Source organism: Colletotrichum spaethianum, assembly GCF_022836535.1.
Source record: "Colletotrichum spaethianum MAFF 239500 DNA, contig33, whole genome shotgun sequence".
NCBI classification, from domain to species: Eukaryota; Fungi; Ascomycota; class Sordariomycetes; order Glomerellales; family Glomerellaceae; genus Colletotrichum; species Colletotrichum spaethianum.
Window position 1 is genome coordinate 481,742 of NW_026054803.1, and position 22,378 is coordinate 504,119.

The 22,378-nt window shown below is 56.0% G+C and overlaps 7 protein-coding genes and 1 non-coding gene across 8 annotated transcripts; 4 read left to right on the plus strand and 4 right to left on the minus strand.

The window, feature by feature from the left end:
- Window positions 1-1,770: 1,770 nt before the first annotated feature.
- On the minus strand, window positions 1,771-2,046 carry ColSpa_10190 (uncharacterized protein; the record flags this gene model as incomplete). Its single annotated transcript, XM_049276402.1, has 1 exon — window positions 1,771-2,046. One exon carries the CDS (start codon window positions 2,044-2,046, stop codon window positions 1,771-1,773), a length of 276 nt encoding a protein of 91 aa, XP_049132359.1.
- Window positions 2,047-4,653: 2,607 nt separating this feature from the next.
- On the plus strand, window positions 4,654-7,017 carry ColSpa_10191 (sporulation-specific protein 13; the record flags this gene model as incomplete). The annotated part of the gene is made up of 2 exons (XM_049276403.1): window positions 4,654-4,770; window positions 4,831-7,017. The coding sequence occupies 2 exons, from the start codon at window positions 4,654-4,656 to the stop codon at window positions 7,015-7,017; spliced, it is 2,304 nt and encodes a 767-aa protein (XP_049132360.1).
- A 2,356-nt stretch (window positions 7,018-9,373) lies between these two features.
- Window positions 9,374-9,489, minus strand: ColSpa_rRNA_040. The gene has a single exon (XR_007414271.1). It is a non-coding gene; the product is annotated as a 5S ribosomal RNA (ribosomal RNA).
- Window positions 9,490-12,865: 3,376 nt separating this feature from the next.
- On the plus strand, window positions 12,866-13,860 carry ColSpa_10192 (heat shock protein 12B; the record flags this gene model as incomplete). Its single annotated transcript, XM_049276404.1, has 2 exons — window positions 12,866-13,065; window positions 13,248-13,860. 2 exons carry the CDS (start codon window positions 12,866-12,868, stop codon window positions 13,858-13,860), a joined length of 813 nt encoding a protein of 270 aa, XP_049132361.1.
- Window positions 13,861-14,060: 200 nt separating this feature from the next.
- ColSpa_10193 (uncharacterized protein) lies at window positions 14,061-15,145 on the plus strand (the record flags this gene model as incomplete). Its single annotated transcript, XM_049276405.1, has 3 exons — window positions 14,061-14,164; window positions 14,215-14,743; window positions 14,813-15,145. The coding sequence occupies 3 exons, from the start codon at window positions 14,061-14,063 to the stop codon at window positions 15,143-15,145; spliced, it is 966 nt and encodes a 321-aa protein (XP_049132362.1).
- Window positions 15,146-17,009: 1,864 nt separating this feature from the next.
- Window positions 17,010-17,804, minus strand: ColSpa_10194 (uncharacterized protein; the record flags this gene model as incomplete). The annotated part of the gene is made up of 1 exon (XM_049276406.1): window positions 17,010-17,804. One exon carries the CDS (start codon window positions 17,802-17,804, stop codon window positions 17,010-17,012), a length of 795 nt encoding a protein of 264 aa, XP_049132363.1.
- A 2,073-nt stretch (window positions 17,805-19,877) lies between these two features.
- On the minus strand, window positions 19,878-21,577 carry ColSpa_10196 (uncharacterized protein; the record flags this gene model as incomplete). Its single annotated transcript, XM_049276407.1, has 5 exons — window positions 19,878-20,174; window positions 20,216-20,343; window positions 20,413-20,622; window positions 20,697-21,280; window positions 21,573-21,577. 5 exons carry the CDS (start codon window positions 21,575-21,577, stop codon window positions 19,878-19,880), a joined length of 1,224 nt encoding a protein of 407 aa, XP_049132364.1.
- Window positions 20,723-21,699, plus strand: ColSpa_10195 (uncharacterized protein; the record flags this gene model as incomplete). The annotated part of the gene is made up of 3 exons (XM_049276408.1): window positions 20,723-20,797; window positions 20,830-21,294; window positions 21,679-21,699. The coding sequence occupies 3 exons, from the start codon at window positions 20,723-20,725 to the stop codon at window positions 21,697-21,699; spliced, it is 561 nt and encodes a 186-aa protein (XP_049132365.1).
- Between the last annotated feature and the right edge of the window lie 679 nt (window positions 21,700-22,378).

A 22,378-nucleotide genomic window follows, 5' to 3' on the forward strand; every position in this document is an offset into this window, starting at 1 on the left:
CGGGGGCGTTGCGGCGTTTTTTGGGCTCGATTTGGAGCTGCTGCAGGAGCTGTCTCCTGACACCAGGCAAAGAGCTCTCCATATATAGTAGCTCGTGCCGTGTTGCTCTGCTTTGAAAGATGAACCTATGCAACATCCCGGCCGTGGTTGGGTCGCGTCGATATCGCGTTGCGATATTCCCAGATGTAGTGGTACGTACCGCGGTTGCCAAACTTCGCAAAACAAGCGACGACGACCAAACAGATACGTACCTCAGGTACGTAGCCTTTGTCGGCCGGGCTCTCATTGCACCAGTGGCCAAACGGGCAGACTTGAAGCTGCATCCACTTTCCACCTTCCCCGAGGCTTCGGGACCCCCTTTTTTCGATATTTCTCTTGTTTTTGTGATGTGATGGTGATGCTTCAGTCCATCAACCACCAGAAACGCCGCCTTGAGCACGGTTTCACGGCGCGAGATGACAATTACCCAGATGGAGATGCTGAAGGACACACTGACATCCAATGGTCCTTTGCCCGATGGATGATACTACCACCACTACTAGATACTCTGTAGGACCGGGACCTGGACCCCTCTGATCATTGCCGCCATCGACGACCCTTTTTCCCCAGCCTGCACTAAGTACCATACCACGACACTAGCATTGGTGATGAGCAGCAAGCTTGCGGTACCTGGCCGGGTTCCCCTTTCTCCTGCTCTTCTTGTTGTGCAACAGTGGGGAACGCGTCTTCATGCGCCTGAACGGTCGAACAGCGGCCAACCTGACTCTGTTGATGGCCTCTTCCCTACCTGCCAACGCCTAACGCAGGAACATGGCCACTTTCTTTTTGCCTCCCCGTCCCCATTTTCTCCGGAGAACAGCAAGTCAAGGCATTCTCAATCTTTCAGCCCGTCCGAGCCGGGCTGAGCAGGTCATCCAGTGAGTGCCCCCACCCCGTTACCAATGTGCCGTCCGCATTGTTCCCCTCTTGGTCCCCTACCACGAGCGTTGCCAACTTCCCAGGGTCTCCCTCTCATGACCGTCAATCATAAAGGACGCCGGCCGACGCACCAGCATTCAGCACAGGCACTGGTACGTGTCACTACGAGACGAAAGAGACGCACACACGGGCATAAAAAAAAGGTACAAGAGTACAGGCATGTACTACAACAAGATGCCAGCCGATTCCTGGAGGGCATCATTCACCAGACGACGAAGGACCCCGGTCCCCCGTCCCCCCCGTTGGCCCTCCTTAGCACATATCCTCGAATAAGGCTGCAGGATTCCCATCGCGGAGCTCCATATCTGGACCTGGTTCCCCGTCATGCCCTGCCGGGCGGCGTGGCATTTGTGCATGCGCACACCGTCAGGAACGGCACCCGCGCTTTGCGTTGTGTCCGTTGTGTTTGGCCTGAGGTGTCATTGTACCGCCCGTATCTCTACTCTGTACGGACGCTGAGCGAGTGTCTGCGTCGCATCAAGGTACGGGTCCGCCCCCCCCCCCCCTTCCCCCAAAGTCCACGAATACACCAACTCAGCGTGCGATGTGCCTGTTCGGTTGTTGTGCTGGCATACCAAAACACAAACACACAGCACACACATATACAAAACAGGCACATTGCTTGCTGCGCTGCGCCGAGGTGCGCACACATTCATCCTGCACGCGCCTCGCGCCGAGACTCTCCAATCCAGACTTCCGTAGTAGTCCCAGTCGAGCCGGGTGGGCGTTTTGTCCAACGGCGTTGACGGCTTATCCCCCGTTTCCCTCCCCTGTCTGCATACCGTGCCCTACTTAACTGGTGGTCTGAGGCTTTGGCGGCACCAGTATATGCCTCAGGACGCAGCGCCGTCCATTCCTGCCGGTGTTGCTGATGCGTTGCCGATGGTATCTATCGCTGATGCTCATGACGCTGACCGTGTTGCTGCCGCTGGCTTGCATGTGCAGAGTCGCTTCGCACTGCCCGGGGTTGTTTTGACCTCTCACCGCGGATACCACTTTATCGCCGCCACTGGTGTCGCTAGCATTGGTGTCGGTGTCGCTGCCACGGCTCGCAGCAATCTGCAGCATGTCCCATGTCTATAGCTACCTCGTGGATTTGGATTCGTGGACAACTGACTTGAAGCGGACCGTACCATGCTCCATTGGGAAGCGAGCTCTGCGTTTCTGGGCCATCACTACCGACCGCCCCGGTCAGAGATGCTCAGTCAGGCTATGCCAGTTCATCAAGCATCGCCGCTGCCCCATCAACTCACGTCCCGTCTGTCTGGATTGGACCGGATTCGGAGGAGTCTGGAGAAGACCTACGCGGTGTGCATGCGCAACCCCCTCGTCTTCCCGTCCAACCGGTCAGTGTCGTCTGTCTGTCAAGTCGACATAGGCAGAAACAAAAACAAGAGACGGGTGTAAGCGCGAGGGAATTGATGGGAAGGAACAGACATATTAGACAGGCCGTGGCCCGTGACGGCGGGAAAGGAGAGGCCAACACCATCGACAGTCCACACGGGTAGGATTACAGTTCCCATGAACCAGTCCATCCCAGGGATCCAAGCGACAAGCCAACAGGCGCACCACCAAACCACCACAAACCAGAGACCAGACAAACCAGACACACCAGACACCAGACAACTGGACAGAAAGGAACGGAGAAGAAGAAAGTCTACGAGAAACCCTTGCAACAACGTCCGAACATAATCAAACCAAGCTCGACCCTGCTGCAACCCACCGTCATCTTCTTTTTTCCAACCTTGCCCTGTGTTCTCTGCTGAGGCAGGTACTCCCTCTCTCTACCTGTCTTTCCCACCGGGCGCCCGGTACCTCGCGCGCACACGTTCACACACAACATCCCCGTACCCGCAATACGCTTCTTCTTCCTCTGTTCTCTCCGGAGCAAGACAAGACAGGAGAGACAGAGAGAGACACACACACTCACTCACTCATACTCACAACCTTACCCTGGCATCCTACCCCTACCTCACCTAGGCTTTTTGACCCAGGTCCCAGGCTCCTCCTCTCACAGCAACTCACACCCCCCCCCCCCCATCCTCCCTTTCCCACCCCTCCAGCGCAAATTGGCCCGCCAGAGCAAAAGAGCAGAAGGGCAAGGGGGAACTCGAGAAAAAAAAAAAGCACGACTCCCCCCCTCCCCGAAATCATTAGCGAGATTGGGCCCCTATCACTGTGCCTTTCTCTCGACTACCTCTCACCCCCCAGATTCATTCATTCATGCTAAGAACGGGCCCCGGGCCCCCCTTCGACTCGACGGCATAGTGGCCGGTTCCTCGCTCCATTTTCTCATCCCCTCCTGGTCACCTCAATCAATTTCACTCTGCACTGCATTTTGCACCACGCTTTTGGCCCTGGCCCGAGTTACGCTGTACCGTCCAGTACCTGCGGGAGTACCTCCTGCTCCTCCGTCTCCGAGGCTTGCTGGCTCCATTACCCTCGTCCTCGCCCATCCCGACGCGCGGGTCCGCGGTGAATCACTCTGCTGGATCGTGTGGGTTTCTTCCCTCTCTCTCTCTCTCTCACACACACACGGAGCACACGCCTTCTCTCCTCCCCGTCCATCGACCCTCGTCACCCCCGTTCATTCCTGCTCTCCCTTTCCCTCGCTTCGCCTGCTTCTCCCCTCCTTCCACGTTCCCTGACCCTTCCACTCTCGTCCGTTTCTTCGTCCCTCATTTTTAACACTTGTATGCATCGCAGGTTCTCCCGCCCAGCAAAGCAGCTTAGCTATCCATTAAGCAAAGTAACGGTCAACTGCCGCCTGGTCCACGATTGCATTGCAATTCCATGCAACTACTTGACTGCACCCAAGCACAAGCATCGCAGACAGAGACGGACACACCACCACAACAAAACCACCCAGATATCGCCTCGTACGTTGATGCTCACAACACTCGCCTCCTCGTCTCCGCCGCCCACCTTTGCGTACTATCCGTCGCGCTGCTTCCCAAAGCGAACAAACCAACAAAACCTGGTCAACCGTCGCCCAACCCCCCCGTCCACTTCCCAGGATCGCTTCCTCATCATTGCAATCTCGACCCACGTACCCGAGAATATCGTGTACCTTCTGGATATCCACGTCTGAGGATCCATCCCCGATCGACTGGTTCTAGCTCCATTCCCACCCCCTGGACCCTTACCTGGCCCTTTTAATAATATCGACCACCTCCTGGCCTTTGCCCGTCCCCTCGTTGTCTCCTCTTCTTCATCTGGTTTCGCTCTCTTGGTCCATCCCAGCTCGCTCATTCACGCTTTTTTTCTATTTCCAACATCAACCGTTCCGACCCATTACAAGCGACAACATACGCACACCATTTTCCTTTACCTCAACTCTCATCACTTCTTCACCACCAACCACTACCACCACCCACCCATCACCGGTACCACAAAACGGCAGCACAAAACGGATAGCTCTCCAACCAGACCGGTCTGAATGCCACAGATTTCGCAAGCGGCTCTTACAAAGAGCTTTTAGTTCGGCACAGCATTGGTACGGTCCAGGCTCACACGCCTGACAAGCGGCCTTGACCAGCTGACCCGCCTCAGAAACACCGTCATCACGAGGATCTTGACTGGAATCAACGATCAAAACCCACCACAAAACCACACAAAATGACGGTCGCACACGACTTGACCCATAGAGGGTCCTCATCCCACTCTGCCAACAACATGGCTCTCGAAGATAGATTCGAGGTGCTCAAGGAAATCGGAGATGGTAGCTTTGGCAGTGTCGTTCTCGCCCGAGTCCGTAGCGCAGGTGCTAGTGTGGCCCGCCGCGGCACGGTGGTAAGTTCCTGCAGATCGTTCCCGCTGCATCACACCAAGCTTACCCAGGTGCATTTCTAGGTCGCTATCAAAACTATGAAGAAGACCTTTGAGTCCTTCACCCCGTGCTTAGAGCTTCGCGAGGTCGTCTTCCTCAAGACGCTTCCCAACCATGCCCATCTCGTCCCCGCCCTCGACATCTTCCTCGACCCCTACAGCAAGAAGCTTCACATCGCCATGGAGTACATGGAGGGCAACCTGTACCAGTTGATGAAGGCCCGGGACCACAAGTGTCTCGACAACGCCAGCGTCAAGAGCATCCTTTTCCAAATCATGCAAGGTCTCGAGCACATTCACGCACACCACTTTTTCCATCGCGATATCAAGCCCGAGAACATCCTCGTCTCCACCTCTGCCCACCAGGACGCCGTTACGTCTTTCCGCAGGTACTCGGCCCTGGTCACCCCTCCCTCCACGCCTCCGAATTACACCGTCAAGATTGCCGACTTTGGCCTCGCCCGCGAAACGCACTCGAAGTTGCCCTACACGACGTACGTTTCGACGAGATGGTACCGTGCACCCGAGGTGCTTCTCCGTGCCGGCGAGTATTCGGCCCCGGTCGACATTTGGGCTGTCGGTGCCATGGCAGTCGAAATCGCCACCCTCAAGCCACTCTTCCCCGGCGGAAATGAGGTTGACCAAGTTTGGAGAGTCTGCGAGATCATGGGAAGCCCCGGCAACTGGTACAACAAGTCGGGCGGTCGCGTTGGCGGCGGCGAATGGAAGGATGGTACCAGGCTGGCCGGCAAGCTCGGCTTCTCGTTCCCCAAGATGGCGCCCCATGCCATGGACACGATTTTGCAACAACCACAGTGGCCCGCTGCACTGAGCCATTTCGTTACGTGGTGCCTGATGTGGGACCCCAAGGCTCGCCCGACCTCAACCCAGGCAATTGCCCACGAGTACTTTGCGGATGCTGTGGATCCTCTGAGGCCGAAGTCTTCGGCTTCGAGAATCCTGGGCCGCAAGCAGTCTGATCTTAGCCGCGCCAACAACTCCAATTCTTCTACTCCCACGTCGTCCAAGCCGTCTTGGTTCAGAAAATCCCTTATCGGTCGCTCGGAAAGCGCAGAAGTTGCCGTCCCCCAGTCGATCTCCAAGGAATCGACCCCGAGACCTTCCCCCGTTCCTTCGCAGACGACGAACGAGGTACCCGTTGCCAAGACACGTCCTGCTCAGTCGAAGCGCACGACGTGGACAAATGGCCCGTCCAACGTCGCCCCTATGCCGATACTTCCGACGATCCGTCCCATTTCTCCGCTGTCCGATGCCGTGACCGCCGAGGCAAGAAACGGCGTCACCTACAACGACTCGTACGCCAACGGTCGGCACCGGACTGTTCAGATCGATGAGAAGAAGAAGATTGGCAGGCAATTGTCGGTTGCCTCGAGCACTAACAACTATGCGGAGATTCACCGCCAGCAGGCCGAGAGAGCTCTCAACGGCAACGGCGGCCTCGCATCGCCTCCCAACGGTCACAAGGAAAGCTTCTTTTCACACCTGCGGAAACGTGCTCGTCGCTTCTCGGGCAGGCATCAAGCCCCCATGTCTCCCAATTCGGACGATGTCGAGGCCCAAGCTGGCTGCGGCCCTTGGAACAGCAACAGATCATCCATGGTGATGGACAACGCACCTACTCCCCCGCCGAAGCCTACCGAGATCTACGAGCCGCTCGACAAGGCTCTGAGAGACATTCAGCAGAACCAAGACCAGGCCCCTGTTCCTCCCGCACACCTCATTACCCCCAGTAGCACCCTGAAGAGGCACCATTCCCTGCCGCAGCATCAGCCGCGGTCGGTCGACAACCTGATGGTGGCTGCACGAGGAACCGGACCGATCTCGAGCCGGACCCGACGTCAAGGTGTCCAGCACTACGATGCACCCGACGAAGAGGACGAGCTGCTTGACGAGGTTCTCCACTCGACTCACCGCGCCATGAACCGCCTCGAGAAGGACGGAAAGCCCGGTCTGCGCCAGTCTGCCAGCAATGTCGGCTTGGCGAACCCGTACCCGACCCCGTCCCCATCGGCCAACGGCAACTCGGTGCTTTTCGGTGACAACCACGAAGCCGTCACGCCCAAGCCTCTGAATCTTCAGAAGTCCCACGGCGCCGAGAGCCAGTACAAGTGGCCCACGCCCCCGTACGAGGAGAGCGAATGGGCTGCTTCGGCGTCTGCCAGTATCTGGGCGGCTAGCAACCGGTTCTAAGGCGGCGCCGCCAAAGTTTCTTGTGTCTTCACATGCATGGGCCTGGTGTTTTCTTTTTGGCGTTTGCCGGTGTACCAACGTCTTCCAGATGGAGGCGATTTTCATTCCGGATCTCGGTTTTCTTTTGCCCATGTATCTGGGGCAGGGTGGCATTTCGATTATTCTACGATATCTTCGATACCACAGGGCGGCACACTTTTCCGCCATCGCGCATATTTATTTCTGCTTCTTTTTTTTCTTTTTCATCGACTCATCTGTTTCGAAATACCCGATACTATAGACTGGAAGGGCTGCCAAAGGCGACCTCTACCAAAGACAACATTTCCTTTGTTTCTGGGGCTCACACGGGCAAGGAGTGGCGGTCTCCCAATCTGGAAGAAAAAGAACGCGGTTCAATAGGGATTGGGGGAAAAGACGAGGGGTTCAACTATGGTCGCACAATTCTGTACACGGAAGGACAAGGACACACGATTTTCTAGATTCTCTGCGGGCTGGACACGTCAGACGACTCATGGAAAGCCATGTTGTGGCCAATGGATGCCCCAATGGATAGTTTGTCATATATGGACCGCGGAGAAACACAAATGGTATACATATGGGCAACCCTGTCAAAGCTACTCGGCATTGCTGAGTCCCGCGTTTGTGTCTTTACAATCGCGCGGAAACCATCATTTATTATCTGGTTTGAGGACGAGGTGGGATAAAAGTAAATATTCGGGAAGGGGAGTAGGGGAACTGTACGTAGGGGGACGATCTTTGGAGTCCTGCTATACCCATACTACATAATAATAGGTGACATCCTAGTGATGCACACTGGTCACAAACCACATTTACGGCCTCTCCCTTTTTTTTTTATCTTTGTGAGAATTGCGTGGAATGAATCGTGGAAACATCTTTGTCTGATCTTCGTAGCCGGTGGCAGAGGCAAGAGCTTCCAATTGACTCTTGGCCTAACACTTCAGACGGTTTAGACACGCGAGCGAGCGCGGGTGTGGCTTGGACGCCTCTCCCACGCCCGGTGGTCCGTACCGGTAGCGTGCTGAGCGTTGGCAGTTGTTGTACCTTGCGGTGCCAGAGAGGCGGAGTTGGGGTGTGGGTGGGGTGGGGGACGCCGCGAACGGGTTTGGCTGCGGCGTGCTGACAGGGCCAGCGCCACACAAGAGGTTCGGACGGAAGTGGTGTGCTTACTAGACACACGCGCTTGGGGGGAGCCAATCGATCTGGACAGGGCGGGTTACGCATGCAACGTAGCTTGCTACGGTGCGGTGCGAGCAAAGGTGGCCAGGCACACGACAGACGAGAGACGAGGCGAGTCAGGATCTGGGGTTGCTTTTGCTGCGGCCGGCCGGGTCTTTGGGGGCCGGAGGATGGGGCGGGTCTGCGGCGCGGGTGGGAGATGCCGGGGGGCGCAGGTGCTCGGGAGGGACTGCGGCTGGTATTCGTTTTGTCTGGTCGTTTGGCCAGGGACTTTGATCTTCATGGCTGACTTTGTCTGGTTGACTGTGGGTTGGGCGGGCGCGAGCGTGGGATGCCTGGATGTTTCTGGTCAGCCGTGGAGGGGGTTTCGACGCTTGGTCGTCGATTCTGGGGGATCATTGGGTGAGATTAACCCACGGGGACCTCCTAGGTACTCGTTGGATTTTGGTTGCTTCTCGGGCTGTGTGATTGTTAGGTTGGATGACGGCGGGTGGACTGGTCTTTTTTGGGGGGGGGGTCTCAGGTATCCAGGCGACGGCTCGTCCCGGAATGCAATCGGCTCAAGAAACTCTGCATCACGAGGCGACGGCAGAATGAAGCCGGCGCCAGCTTTCCGTCGGTAGAGGGAAGCCCAGAGACATTGTCTTTCGAGTGTTGACGACAGCATGGGCCCATTGAGGGTTTGGATTCGTGGGGCGTGGTGTTGGTTCGTGGCGATGCGATTCGTTAACAGCCCGGCAACATTCTTCGCTGCCACCAGTGTCTCGCGTCTCTCGGAATAAACAGACACGTACTGAATCACATTGCTTACCGGAGAAGGCCCATTTGTTTGACAGGCACACACCTACATAAGTCAGGGTTGTTTTGAGCCGCGAACTAGTTTATTCGGTTAGTCGTTGGTTTGTTTTGGGGGCCCATGCGCGTGCAAGCTCGTCGCACAGCATCACGATAGTTGCTTTTGGTGCAAGGTCTTGACCCCGACAGTCACAACATGAGAAGAAAGCCATGAAAGTGCGAAATCATTTGTTTCCTCCCGTGGCTGCATGTGGCAAATCCTACAGGTTTTCTGCACATTTACGGGTCTCTCGAGACTGTGTCGTCGTCGCCAACCGAAGCAAAACATGTAGATTCCCACGGCCAAAAAGGAAAGAATCAAAAACATACAACACCAGGTATTCGCTGGTCGTCACCGACCCAACTACTAATCCGGCCCTCATTGGCTTATCTATGGGAGAGCGGACGGGATCCCGAGTTTTCCAATGGGTATGGTCGTATGTGACGGTTTGGTGAAGTGAAGTTGATCATAACGGGTGTGGGCGGCTTGTTTGCTGGATGGTGTTGAGCTGACACTCGGGCACGGACATGGAAACGGCGACGAGGACCCATGGACAGGCCAATTGAAAGAACATGGGTTAGGCTTGGCTAGAAAGACGCTTCGGGTGGTCTAATTCAAGCCTGGAGACCGGCAGCAGCAGGTCCTCGAAGAAGAAAGGGGGTGCGTTCGTACGTCAGAGAAGATCACCAGTCGAGTCAAATGGTAACCGGTGACTCGACTTAGTTCGTTGCCTGAAGAACGCAGAAGCCTAATACTTACTTTCCCCATGGACTGCTGGCTGCCTTGATGATTACAAGCGCGAGGCGCTCGTCCTGAAAACTAGTGTTGTCTCGATTTCTTCTTCGCATCTGGAGTCGGAGACATCGCGAAGGACCAACCCGCCGATCTACCCGAGGACCAATGTTTTCTTTTTTCTGACCCACCGGTTCATCCTATCTGTACCTCGCGGGTGTACCCGCGGTCCTGGTCTCTCGGTGAGGTTCGTTTGGGCGGGAGAAAACAAAGCAAATGTCTTGGATGTCTCGGGCCGTGGAAAGAAAGGTTCGGAGACAGTAGGTTGTGTCTTGTCCAACATCGAGTACCTCCCGACCCCTCTGTCGTCGTCGTCGTCGTCGTCGCGGTGTACGTGTGTGCTCCAGAACCTAACCTCGTTCTACCGCTGGGCGTCGTCGGCCTCATAGCATGTGTCGTTTCACAAGGCTGATTCATGACCCGGACCAACAGCACTCTGCGCTCAGTTGAAACCAACTCCCTCGAGTTGTCTTCGGGACGAATACCGCCGAGACAAGAAGACGCCGCGGTAGTTTAGGGAACCCAGGTAGTCCCGAGAAACCACATATAAGCCGTCTCGAGGCTGGAGTTACACCGCGGACGGGAAGAAGTGTCGTGTAACAGGGCGCATCTATCCAACCTGGCAACGACCCAAAGTCTGCAACAGTCTCCGAGTTGCAATCTTACGCATTCGAGTCTTTGCAGACGGGGATGGGGAGGAGACAGAGTCTCTGGATTTGTTGGGAACAAGATTTGTAACACCCAGTCCTTATTCTTCGACTTTGAGGGTGACATGATATCTTCGATATCTGCCTTTACTGTAGTCTCCTTGTTGTTGCCATACTCGACGCAGTGTGATCAGGTCCCTCCCACATCTAGTATGCTAGCAACTCCGGATTCATTTTGCAGTACAGTCTCTGAATTGCAAACCCGGGATGGTCAAACTTGAACATATCGTTCTGCCCCCAAGAGCCCCTCGGTTTGTGCAAGCTCACGTTACTCGGGCGGGCTATCTGCTCTCGATCTCTAGCTACAGGGCGCCAAACTAAGCTTGATTGAACTGTTAGCCAGTGTAGTATCATACACCTCTTCTGCAGAAGCCCCACCCGCACTCCGCCATCGTGGACTGCACAGTCGTGCCCTTGGACGCGCCCACAGGTCCATGTTCCATTATGCGCTGGTTGCCCCTTCATCAACAGGCGATTATGGTTTGACAGTTGTCGTTGTTAACTAAACGACTATGTAGAAAGGCAGCGTTGGGCGTCTGTAAAAACCATTGCAAGGCACCCCGGGCCTAACAGGGCACCGCAAGGCCTTACTGGACTTAAAACCAGACTCCTACGTTAAACAACATCCATCCGCAGTTTACCCTAGACGTCGGCCAGATCCCCTTGCCCAGGGTAAGTTTAACAGTTAGAATACCTCATTGTGTCCTCTTGACTGGCTCCGAGGAGATGGAAGTTCTATTCCTCCTAATCGAAAGTCTTCTTGAGAGTTCCGACGGTGTGCGATTCTGGAGAAGTAGATGGGGCGGCTGTTATCGCTTGAGATGAACTGATGCTCCCCAACAAGGGTTGTAACGCAGGAAGCGCTGTCACCTGAAAATGTTGCAAAAACCGCGATAGGAACGTCGTTGGAGAACCGCTGCCGCAGCCGAAGTCTTATCCGCGTGAGTCACTCCGTAAGAGAGGAGGATCCAGATGTGTGTTGATGTGCCAATGTGCCTTGGCCAAGTGCATTCAATCCACCGGCACCTCCACAGATTATGTGATACAAACTGCTCCGTGGAGCTCAAAAAATTGTCCGAGCATTCTCTTTTCGCGGGTTTCGGCACCGTGCCTTCGGCATTCCTGTCCGAGACTCGAGGTCGAGGGCTCCACTGTATAAACTCCCCTTCTCCTTCATCCATCTGACAGAAGACACGATAGGCGCAAAGAGAAGGGAGCATGACGGTCCTTACCCTCCAAGACAAGGTGCAGCGAATGCGACGCTGGCTTTCGTCATTGTCCACGTTTTTCCCGAGGAAAAGATCGAAAAAGGGTGGAAATGGACAATCATTTTGGGATGACTGACGAGGCATGGTACGTCGACCTCCCTTAAGCGAGACGTGCCAAGAATGCAGGTTCGGGAGTTTCTCCGGCCATCGGGCGAGGACTCGCTCCGGGTCACATGACATCAGCTTGGCCACCTGCCAGAGCCGGATGGGTTATGTCAGCAAAGCGAAGCACGGTACTTTCAGACCCCAACCTTCTTTGTGTCACCCTGCACCTGCACCTGCTCCTCATGAGGATAGCGCCAGTAATAGTAGCATGCCGCGGTCTAAAGCAGCCTGAAGGCGCGCTATCAGCCCTTTTGCCGGCGCAAGTAGGCACGTTAGTGGGGCAGTGCTTGCCTGTGGTTCCTTTCGTTCTGCCTCCCCTCTTACCCTACCTCACACGCGCTGTGGTGCTTGAGCCCAGCTAAGGGTACCCCAACCTTACTCGATCAGCCCAGCGCCGTCTTGCCTGTCCTCATTCCTTCATCGAGGAAGGCATCGATTAGGCAGCGAAATACTCAAAGGACAGCAGCATCTGCTCGCGCAAAAGGGCCTCTCGGATCATCAGACGTGGCTCAAGCGCACGTTGTATCCATCATATCCAAACGTCTGTCGCTACTTTGTCGTCATTGCTAGGGGTCCTGTTCTCTGCTCCCTGGAGCTACCTCTCGCTGCACTGTCCAGACTCGTCCAGTCACTTTCCGTCCTTTTTCTCCCCCCCAACGCGCCCGCCCACCTCAGGACTGAACCCCTCCTCCGCCATTTCAATCCCTCCCCCACGATCATGGTCCCGTAGCCTTGCTGTCCTGAAGAGACGATCAACAATCCGACTCTTCTTTTTGCGCACAACTCCCGACGACGCCTGTCCGCTTCTACTCGGGATCGGATCTCGTCAATCGGCCTCTCCTCCGTTAGCTGCCAGCGAGGGCTTGTCCCGTTCGCTTTATTTCCCGCCGCCGGTTCGCTCCCGCAGGTTATGGGTTTGAGCGCATATACCGGATATTGCCACCATGAGCTTCAACCTCCCTCTTCGGCCGAGCTCCAGCAGTATACGGAACCAGGCCAGCCGGAGCAGCTACTTCACCAACTACACGCCGAATTCCTCCACTGAAGCCGTCAATGGCCCTCCCCTCCGAGAGCCTGCCCGTGAATTGTTTGGCACAACCGATCGACTGATTGTCGGCGTCGATTTTGGAACCACGTTCTCAGGGTGAGTCGCATCCCCTCTTTCACCTCACTTCAAGTCGGAGCACTTCACGATGAATCACTGCCTGAGCATGCGTCCGCCTTGTGTTCACTGCTACCCCTTATTTCTCGATGCTCCTGGCGTACCTTTCAAAAGCACAGACGGCCTCGGCATGGCAGTGGCTACTTGGGATGGCACGCTGACAGTCATATCAGTGTCGCTGCCGTATACACTTCAACACCGGACGATGTCGAGATTATCAAGACGTGGCCCGGTGGCAATGGAATCACCTCTGATAAGGTGCCTACCGAGATCAGCTATGATTTCCCTGCAAACGCCGCCGCCGGCACCGAGCCCACTGTGAAATGGGGCTTCCAGTTCAAGCCCGAGGAGGCGCGCCTTCGTTGCATCAAATTGTTTCTAGACCGCTCACAGAAGCTGCCTTTCTACGTTAGCCCGCTGGACACGGCGGCTCAACTGAAGCGTTACAACAAGAACGTCCTGGACGCCGTGAGCGACTACCTTACTCAGGTCTACAAGCACACCATGGACACCCTGACTCGAAGATACGGCGAATCCTTCATGCAGTCTACCAAGGTCGACTTCGTCTTGACCTGTCCGGCCGTATGGTCCGACGCAGCAAAGAACACAACGCTCCAAGCGGCTGAACGAGCGGGCATGGGGTCTAAGTCGGAGATTCAGATGATCAGCGAGCCTGAAGCTGCAGCTGTGTATACGCTGAAAGCAATCCAGCCGAACCATCTCAACGCCGGCGACAACTTCATCGTGTGCGACGCCGGTGGTGGAACCGTCGAGTAAGTTCGCGACAGCTGGCAGTTGGCCACGTGAAGACCGCTAACTGTGACTGCAGTCTGATCGCATATAAAATCATATCGTTAAAGCCGCTTAAAGTAGAAGAGTCCGCCGTCGGAACGGGTGGTCTCTGCGGCAGCGCATTTCTCAATTACAGATTTGAAGAGCATGTCAGGAACAAACTGGGTCACAGTCGCTTTGACGAGATGAAGGTCAAGAAGAACAAGACGTGGCAGATGGGCCTGAGATACTTCGAGGAGTTTGTAAAACGCAACTTCAATGAGGACGAGCACCAGGAAGTGAATGTGCCGTAAGTTCCCCCTCAAAGTTGGAAAGCGGAACCCTTTTAACTTGCCGTAGGTTTCCCGGTCTGCCCGACGATGAAGAGGCGGGGTTGGACTGCGGCTTCATGGTCATGTCGGCTGCGGAGATCAAGGATATATTTGAACCGGTCGTCAAAGAAGTATGCGACCTTGTTCAGGGTCAGGTCACTGGCATCCGGTCCAAGGGTGGCGTCGTCTCAGGTATTGTGCTGGTGGGAGGATTCGGCCAGAGTGACTACCTCTACCGAAAACTCAAGGCCCATTTCACTAGCGCCGCGCCACCACCGTACACCGAAAGACCTACTCACGGTAGCGTGACCGCGCTGCAGGAGACGAGCTCGATCGAGGTGATGCAGCCAGTGTACGCCTGGACGGCCGTTGTCCGAGGAGCAGTTCTGCGAGGGCTAGAGGGTAACATGGTGATATCCCGTAAGGCGAGATACCACTACGGCACTTCGTACGCAACAGTGTACGATGAAGAGAAACATTCGGTCAGCGAGCGTTATTGGTCACCGCTATGGGAGCGTTGGATGGTGTCGGACCGTATGCAGTGGCACATTGCAAAGGTAAGTTGGCGGCGGATTCCTATAACCAGTCAAGTTGCTGTGAACAAATACTGACCGATCTACCAAAAGGGAGAGGCAATATCGCCCTTGTCGCCTATCGCATTCCACTATACTCGAAACTTCAGGCCCGGGCAGTCATTACTGGTGACGGACGACTTGATTGCTTGCGAAGCGGACGATCCGCCCTCGGCGTACACTCGTGATCTCATCCACGTGTGCACACTAACGACCGATCTCAATGCGGTACCGAGGAGCCTGTTCACACGGTTGACGACAACACGCGGTGTGGAATTCGACAACCTTGATTTTACACTCGAGATGATTGTCGACAGTGCGGGCCTGGGGTTCGAGTTGAAGGTGGACGGCGTGCGGTATGGACGCGTCGATGCTGAGTTTCACTGAGCGACGACTGTGCGTACCCTTGGAAGGCGAACGGGCGGGCATAATGAACAGGGAACAAAGAGAGCGGAGGAGGTAAACTGCACGAAAGGAGTTTTGGGCATAGAGGGACTGCTGGAGGCACACATCCGCGTCTCGACCTCGGCATCTCTCTCATCATATATAGTTCGTGAAGTCATAAGCTCGAGAACACACGCGGCGTGGCTCGCCAAGCAAGAAGCATATTGTGCCACAGAATTGACGCGTCCGCAAGCGTGCATGGTGGTGCATGACTATTCGAGTCGATGTCGGCAGCGATGCTGATTGGGCTTGGCTTTAGACGAGCTGTAACTCTAACATGCCGGCGTATCCTTGGAAACGATGATTAGTGAGGCGCACATGTTCGCCCTGCATGCTCGGATAGGGTAGAGAGTCAACTGCCGTCAAGGGTACTTATCAGGGTCTCACGGGGCTTTCTTTTTCTCGTTCTACAACCTGCTCGAACACAACAAGTTGCAACCCAGACGGGTATAATCGAAGCCGGGCATGCCGATGTGTAAATCATCGTACGAGCCCGTCTGAGTTGTTTTCCCCTTGCGGGCCAAGTGAGGCTGTGCGGAGCGGACAGTAACATGTAAGTGGTGAGGGTCTGCGTATTTTTCGGGAATTTGCCACGCCACAGCCCTGTTTTCGGGAGGGATCAATTGGTGGGCGCCGAAGCTTAGAACGTTGTGGGTGCGTTCGCCATTGGTTCGTCAAGGTTGGTGAGGCGAGGGCTGGCCGGATGGCTGTCCTGAGCCCAAGGACGGGGGGGGGCTTGCGATATAAAAACGGGATGTGGGAGACGTCGCGCCCGCCCTTTTGCTTTCAACTCGTGTGTTTTTCCCCTCCACATGGGCCTCGTGGCATTTGGGTAAATGGGCTGCTAGGAGGAAAATCTAGTACGAGAGATGATCAATGTTAACATATATACCATGTAAGGTCTGGTGCCTAAATCTGCCTGTGGCTCTCCTTCTGTTGCTCGTGCTGACGGGAGTGGGGAGGATTCCCTGCCTTTCCTATTCGAACCAGGAAGCATAAAAATGAAACCAAAAGGAGAAGCCCCTGCAGTGAAATAGGGGCGATGAAGTATGCTTATGGGACTTTGACAGTCTGACGGATCGGAGCTGCCCAAGCGAAGTTGTCCAAGTACATCATCCTGAACACCCTTCTGGCACAGCCCATCAGACGAACCCATTCTCCAATCTCTGGCCAATCCTCAGGCCATTACAGTAAACCGACGGAACTATGCAAAAACTCCGCCCAAACGTATTCAAAGAAAGTGAGTCATATCTCATCATGTCCCAGGCACCAGGGTGCAAGGCCCTCGACACATAGGAGCGGGGTCGTCTCCCTGTATGCCAGAGACCGTCGGTCTGATCGATCTCCTCCACTCCTGCCCGCCTCGATAAACCTTCCCGTCGGCCTAAGCCCCAAGTGTGCCCCGCCTCTGCAGGTGGCCTCAAACCTCGCACATGTCCTCGGGGTTCTGGGTATACAAGACAGGGGGGTCTTTCATCCTGGGTTACAAAACAATCTGCGGGTTCCTGCAGAACACAGCCTGCTTCAAGGCGAACTACCTTGCGTGAAATCCCGACAATACGGACAATACGGATACTGAAAAACCTTATTAACAGAAGAGGGAATCAGATGAACGGTCAACTCCTTTCGTCGAGAACTTGAAAGGCAAATCGGGAAACTTGCCGTTTCCCCCGGTCCATGATCGACACCGCCGCTTCTCGGCCCGCTCCGGTATCAAAGCGTCCGTTACCCACTTGTCTGGAACCATGGATTGCACTGCATGCAAGGGTAAATCGACGACAACAGCTTCCGAGAAACACCAGCACGTTCACCTCCTACGAGTGACCGCTCTGTGTCGTTGTCGTCGTCCACTGCCCTCTGTCACGGCGACTCCTGCCTCACGCCTGGCAGGCCTCCAACCCGATGGATAAAAAGCCCCTCGATGTCGGGGACCCTCGCTTGTACCCGCAGCCTGCTCAAAGGCCTGGTGCGATATCTTCCCGGTTTGGTATACATGGTCGAGGTAGTGGAAGTCGGGGCGCCTCTGCTCAAAATGATACCCATCCAGGATATGGTCCGCGATGTGCCTCATGCGGTTGGTGAAGTTCAAACCGGCATCGGGGCACTGCTGGACGCTGAAAACGAAGTCGTCGCAAAACCAGCAGATGCATTCTGCAGGGAAATTTTCTTGCAAGTGTTCATCCTCAGTATGTCTGATCCAGTCATCAACCTCATCGAGCCGGAACTGCTGCTGACAACCAGTCCAAGGTTGGAATTCGCAATGGAGCATGCGTCTGCTTGGTAGAGGAGTGGTCTGTTGTCGCAGAATCCCCTGGTAAAAAGTGCTCAGCGCAGTGTGCGTCGATGGAGGCGGGGTGTCAGAGTATGCTTGAGGCATGCGATACTCGTCATATAGGAAATTGGTGCCTGGTGTATTGGCGTAATAGCTTTGGCTGCCGTTACCAGAACTATACGCAGACGCTTGCGAAGCGGAAGAAGAAGCGGAAGAAGAATACACGCTGCTTGCGTATTGGGGAGTTGAGTCACCGTTGTCTTGCTGAGCATACTCGGTCGACGAGTACGAATAGTGCTGATAGCCGGGCCCAGAGCCGTTGGAAGACATGACGTGCAGGCCTCGGGTGGAACTTCGAAAGGAGCCGGTTGCTGTGGGTGAACAACCTTCTTGACACAGCCAGGAAGGCTTGAACGGACGGAACGGGCGAAGGTAATTGAATGAGCCAAGCCCGCTGGTCAATGCTATATGGATGCAGGTCAACCGACAAGACCCAGCTCGAGGTTTTGATGTCGGGAAGCAATGCACAACACTAAGGAGAAGAGAAAAGATGGTCGATTTGGAGGGGTGGGGACCCTTGCTTGCTCACGAGAGGGGCAAGACTTGGGGTTGGTGTTTGCTGGCAGCTCCTGCAGGTCAATGCCTGCACTTCGATAGAAGAAGAATGCTGTCGCTCAACGACAAGCCTGCAAGTGCACAGGGTGCGGTACCCTTGGAAAGAAGACGGTTGGGAGACGAAAGATAGAGGGAAGACTCGGTTTCTTTGCTTGCGTCTTCGAGGATTGGGGATACGCGTCCATCTTTAAGAGACGATGGCATCCCAACAACCACCCAACTATCCCATGATGGCTGGCACACCTATGACTGGCTCCCCATTTGAACCAGGGCCGGCGGCGCGCGTTCGGGACGGACAGTCACAGCTAACCACCCCAACTCCGGGCCCAGGAATCAGCTCCTTCGGGCAGTCTCATTTCACCAATCGACCATTGCAGCAAAGAATAGGCATGTCAGCCGACCTCCCGAGCGGTCTTGGACCTCGATCATTTCCTCGAAAGGAGCTCGTCCCCTCCAGGAGCTTCTCCCCGACGTTGTGTTCTGCCCCGCGCGATCGGCAACCTCGTGAGGAAACACATTGGGCCAGAGTTCGTTTCCGACCAGCTGCGTCTGTGACAGCTCCAACTCCGTAGGGCTAGCACAGTTCAAACGCGATAGCTCTAGAGCTTGAGACGCAGTGTTGTATAGGTGCGAGTCGCATCGAAGTTGTTTCAACACTCAACGAGAAGCTCTTTCTTCTGTTGACAAGTTCTATTTCGCCTCGATACGATGGCGATAGCCACCCACTATGCGCTGTCCATGTGTATAGTAGCGGCACTGGGGTTGAGAAGAGAGCAGGGGTCTGCAGGCAAGGGGGTCAAAGTAAGCGAGTGCTCTACGGCGTGCTGCAGTGGCACTGTGACTTTGCCGGGAGATACTTGGACGGCGAAGCTCTGTACCCAAGTTGGGGCTTGAACTGACACTCAATAAGGGTAGGTCTACTCTCGCAACTATTAACATGGCAGAACATGGCTTGAGTTACGACCAATTTTCATTTCGAAAAACAGGATTGATGTCTCCCGCATAGGAAATTGGAGTGCCGCGCCGATTGCAGTTCGTAGATCGTACTACGGCGGCCCTACAGTACGACATGGAAGCAAGGGGCGATGGATGTGCAGCACATGTGGTGTGCGTCAGGTGCCAGCGCAGGATCGTGGGGATACCGTTGACCCCGAGCGACTGGGAACCAAACCGGAGTGGTCCAGCAGAGCCTCATCCTCCCTTCTTGTCCTTTGACAGAGAGGAACCAGATTGAGCCGAAGGATGATGCGACGGTGGGGGGCAAGAAGGGAAAGAAGGGAAAGAGATCAACCCCGCTCTTTCTGTCCCTCACCCACTCCTCGGCGGACGAGCTGCATGTCTCATGGGCAGTGAATCGGATCTCTCGATTGGTCGGCGTGCGGAATTGCCGGCTGCTGTACCGCTGCTTTGCCATGGGTAGTTTCCTGGTTCGAAACGGGAGCCTTTGATGATAGCACAGGATACGACGACTAATTAAGCCCCTTCGGCCTAGCCCGTCTTCTCGCTCGGGAAGGTCGGGAGGTGGTGTCTGCACGCATGTCATGTGGACGGGCCGCCGGCGGCGACGGCCGATAGAGGTTGCTAATCAAATGATAAGCGACGAGGCTATCGTCAATGTGCAATTCACATGTGCCGGCGTCTTGACGTCGGTTCTGCATCATGGGAAGGATCTGGCTTGAGTAGCCCATTCGTGAAACAATCAGAGGCCATGACCCAGACTAGCCGTATAGTCGAGGGTGAGCGGCGAGAGAACGAGAGAAAGGGGCGTTTGAGATCATGACATCGTTTTCATTCGGGACTACATAACACCCTAGCCTTGGCAATGACATTCTGATACTGCATGTGGCTGCCGCTCTCGTCACCGCGCTTGATGACGCCGGGGAACGTGACGCACGCGATGTCGCGGCGCGCCAGCGCGTCCTCGTCCTCGCCGCCGATATCCTCCATGGTGGCCGGGTCGAAGCGCGTGCGCTGATGGGGCACAATGTCCGGGACGAAGACGCGGAAGACGGCCTTTTGCACGGCGAGCTGGCGCGCAAGGTCGGCCGCGGAGATGACGAGGGCGCGGAGGGCGGCGTCGCGGGCCTCTGTGGCCGGGGCGCCTCCGTCATGATGGCGTCGAGGACGCGGTTGACGCGGCCGATGACGCGGTCTGTCGCCGCGGACGTCTCGGTCAGCATTTTGGCCTCGGCCTCGCGGTGGAGCAGGGCGAGGGTCGTCGAGCGCCAGTTGTTGATCGCTTCCGGGGAGTCCACTGCCGTCAGACGTTAGTACAGTCGTAATCCTCGGCTTCAAAAAAAGGCCCTAACAAAGGCCCACGTACCGTAACTCGAGAGGGTCTGCTCCACGGTCTTGAGCTGCTCTGCCTGCTCCCTCGGCAGCCCGAAAAAGTACGAGTCAAAGATTGTGTGGACAAGCACGCGCGAGACAACGGACTGCAGCATGTGGACCTTGGCCGAGGGCTCGAGGTCGGCGTACATGGGCACCAGCCGGCCGAGCTCCTCGCGGACGTCCTCGTTGGCAGCGCTAATATCTGGAATTTCATTCAACGGTTAGCCCTGCCATTCATTCCCTCCCCCCGAGTTTGGTGGACTGGGATAAGCATACCCAGCTTGGCCTTCCGGAAGTTGACAATGACCCAGTTCTGCAACCCGTTGCTTAACCGCGCCATGCCGTCGCAAAAGACCTCGTCCGAGGTCTGCCCGCTGGTGCGCGTGCTCGTGCTGACAAACTCCTTGAGCCCGCGAACCTGGGCGCGCAGCTCAGCGGCTTCGCGGCGGAGGGCGTCGCGGTCGGCGTCGCGGACCTCGGCCTCCTGGCGGAGCAGGCGCAGGTCGGCGTCGGCGCGGAGGAACTGCTGGTTCAGGTCGCTGTGCTTGGCCTGCCAGAAGACGGCCGTCTCGCTCTCGTTCTGCGAGAGCTTGTCGAGCTCGCGCGTGAACTCGCGCTCCATGATCTCGAGCTCCCGCTCCAGGTGCGCTATCCGCGCGTCCTTGTCCTTGGCGCCGCTGCCGCTGCTGGATGTGCTGCCTGCGCCGGCGGAGGCCTCCTTTTGCCTCGACTCCTTGTCTTTGGCATCTTTGCTACTGCTCGACGGTGCGGCGGCGGCAGCATCTTCGGGGTTGGGATTCGCGGAGGAGCTCGCGGGGGCGTGGTGTGCGCGGGGAGGCGGAGCGATGATATTCGCGGCGCTGCTGCTGCGCGGGTTCGATGTGTGGAGGACGTGTGTGCTGGAGCCGCCTTGTGACGACGCCTTGTTGGAGGAGGAGCTGGTGTTGCTTGTGTGGCTGCTGCTGCTGCCGCCGCCGGTGTTGTCCTTGCTACTTCCACCACCTCCTCCGCTATTGTTGCTGCTGCTGCTACTGCCACTGCCGGGGATGAAGGAGCGGCGCTTCTCCGCCGATGTCGTAGACATGCGACCGAGCTTCTTATCTTTCGTCATGGGGACGGCGGGGGAGGAGAAGCATGCGGCTGTCTTGGTACTGCATGTTGGGGAGGTAAAAAAAACGAAGTCGGACGTGAAGGAGGGGGAGAAGCTGACGGGCCTTTTTTTTTCTGCCTTTCTCCCTCCCCTTGTTTGCTTGTGCAGAGCTTCTCTCTCGTGAACTAGAGGGAGGTTCGACGCAAAAAACCGGAAGATGGCGAGAAGGTTGGGCGACTCGTCGGTTGCCTGGCCTTGGCCCTTGGGGGAGGCAAAATGGCGACTCGAGATGGTTGATCGGCGCCTTATCAAATGGAGGTGAAGCTTCCTCGTAAAGAGCTGGGTTGGAGGAGTCGTCGCAAGTATTACCTTGGTCTTCCTTCCCTCCCAGGGGTTGTAAGGTTGTCATTGGGGGCCGACGGGGAGGGGGCTACCTCTGTCATTGGGGGTCCGTACCTAGTTCCCCGCCGGAGCGGTATTTTTAGCGGCCCCGGCGCTTGTGGCCGCGCGCTCGGGGCTGAACCGCGAGGGGGGCTGTGCGGTGGTTTCTCGGTTTGCTGCGACTCATCCTCCAGGGAGCCCTGTGAGTGGTGCGCGTTCTACAGAGTGGACGTGCCGCTGAAGATTGGCAGAGATGGTGTTTGTCTGGCCAAACCACGAATGTTTTCCTCTTTTGTGTATTATATTCAGCCGTAAGGCCGCGTTCGTCTTGTTACTATGATTGGCAGCTTTATTGCTTCGGACAACAATGCTGCAAAAGCTTCCTGGAGCAATCCTCAACATGTACGGGAGTGCGAGGTTCTAATATTCCACACAAGACGTCGTTCCGGAACGGGCAGCTCCGTCTTGATCAATGCCTTGCAGTGCC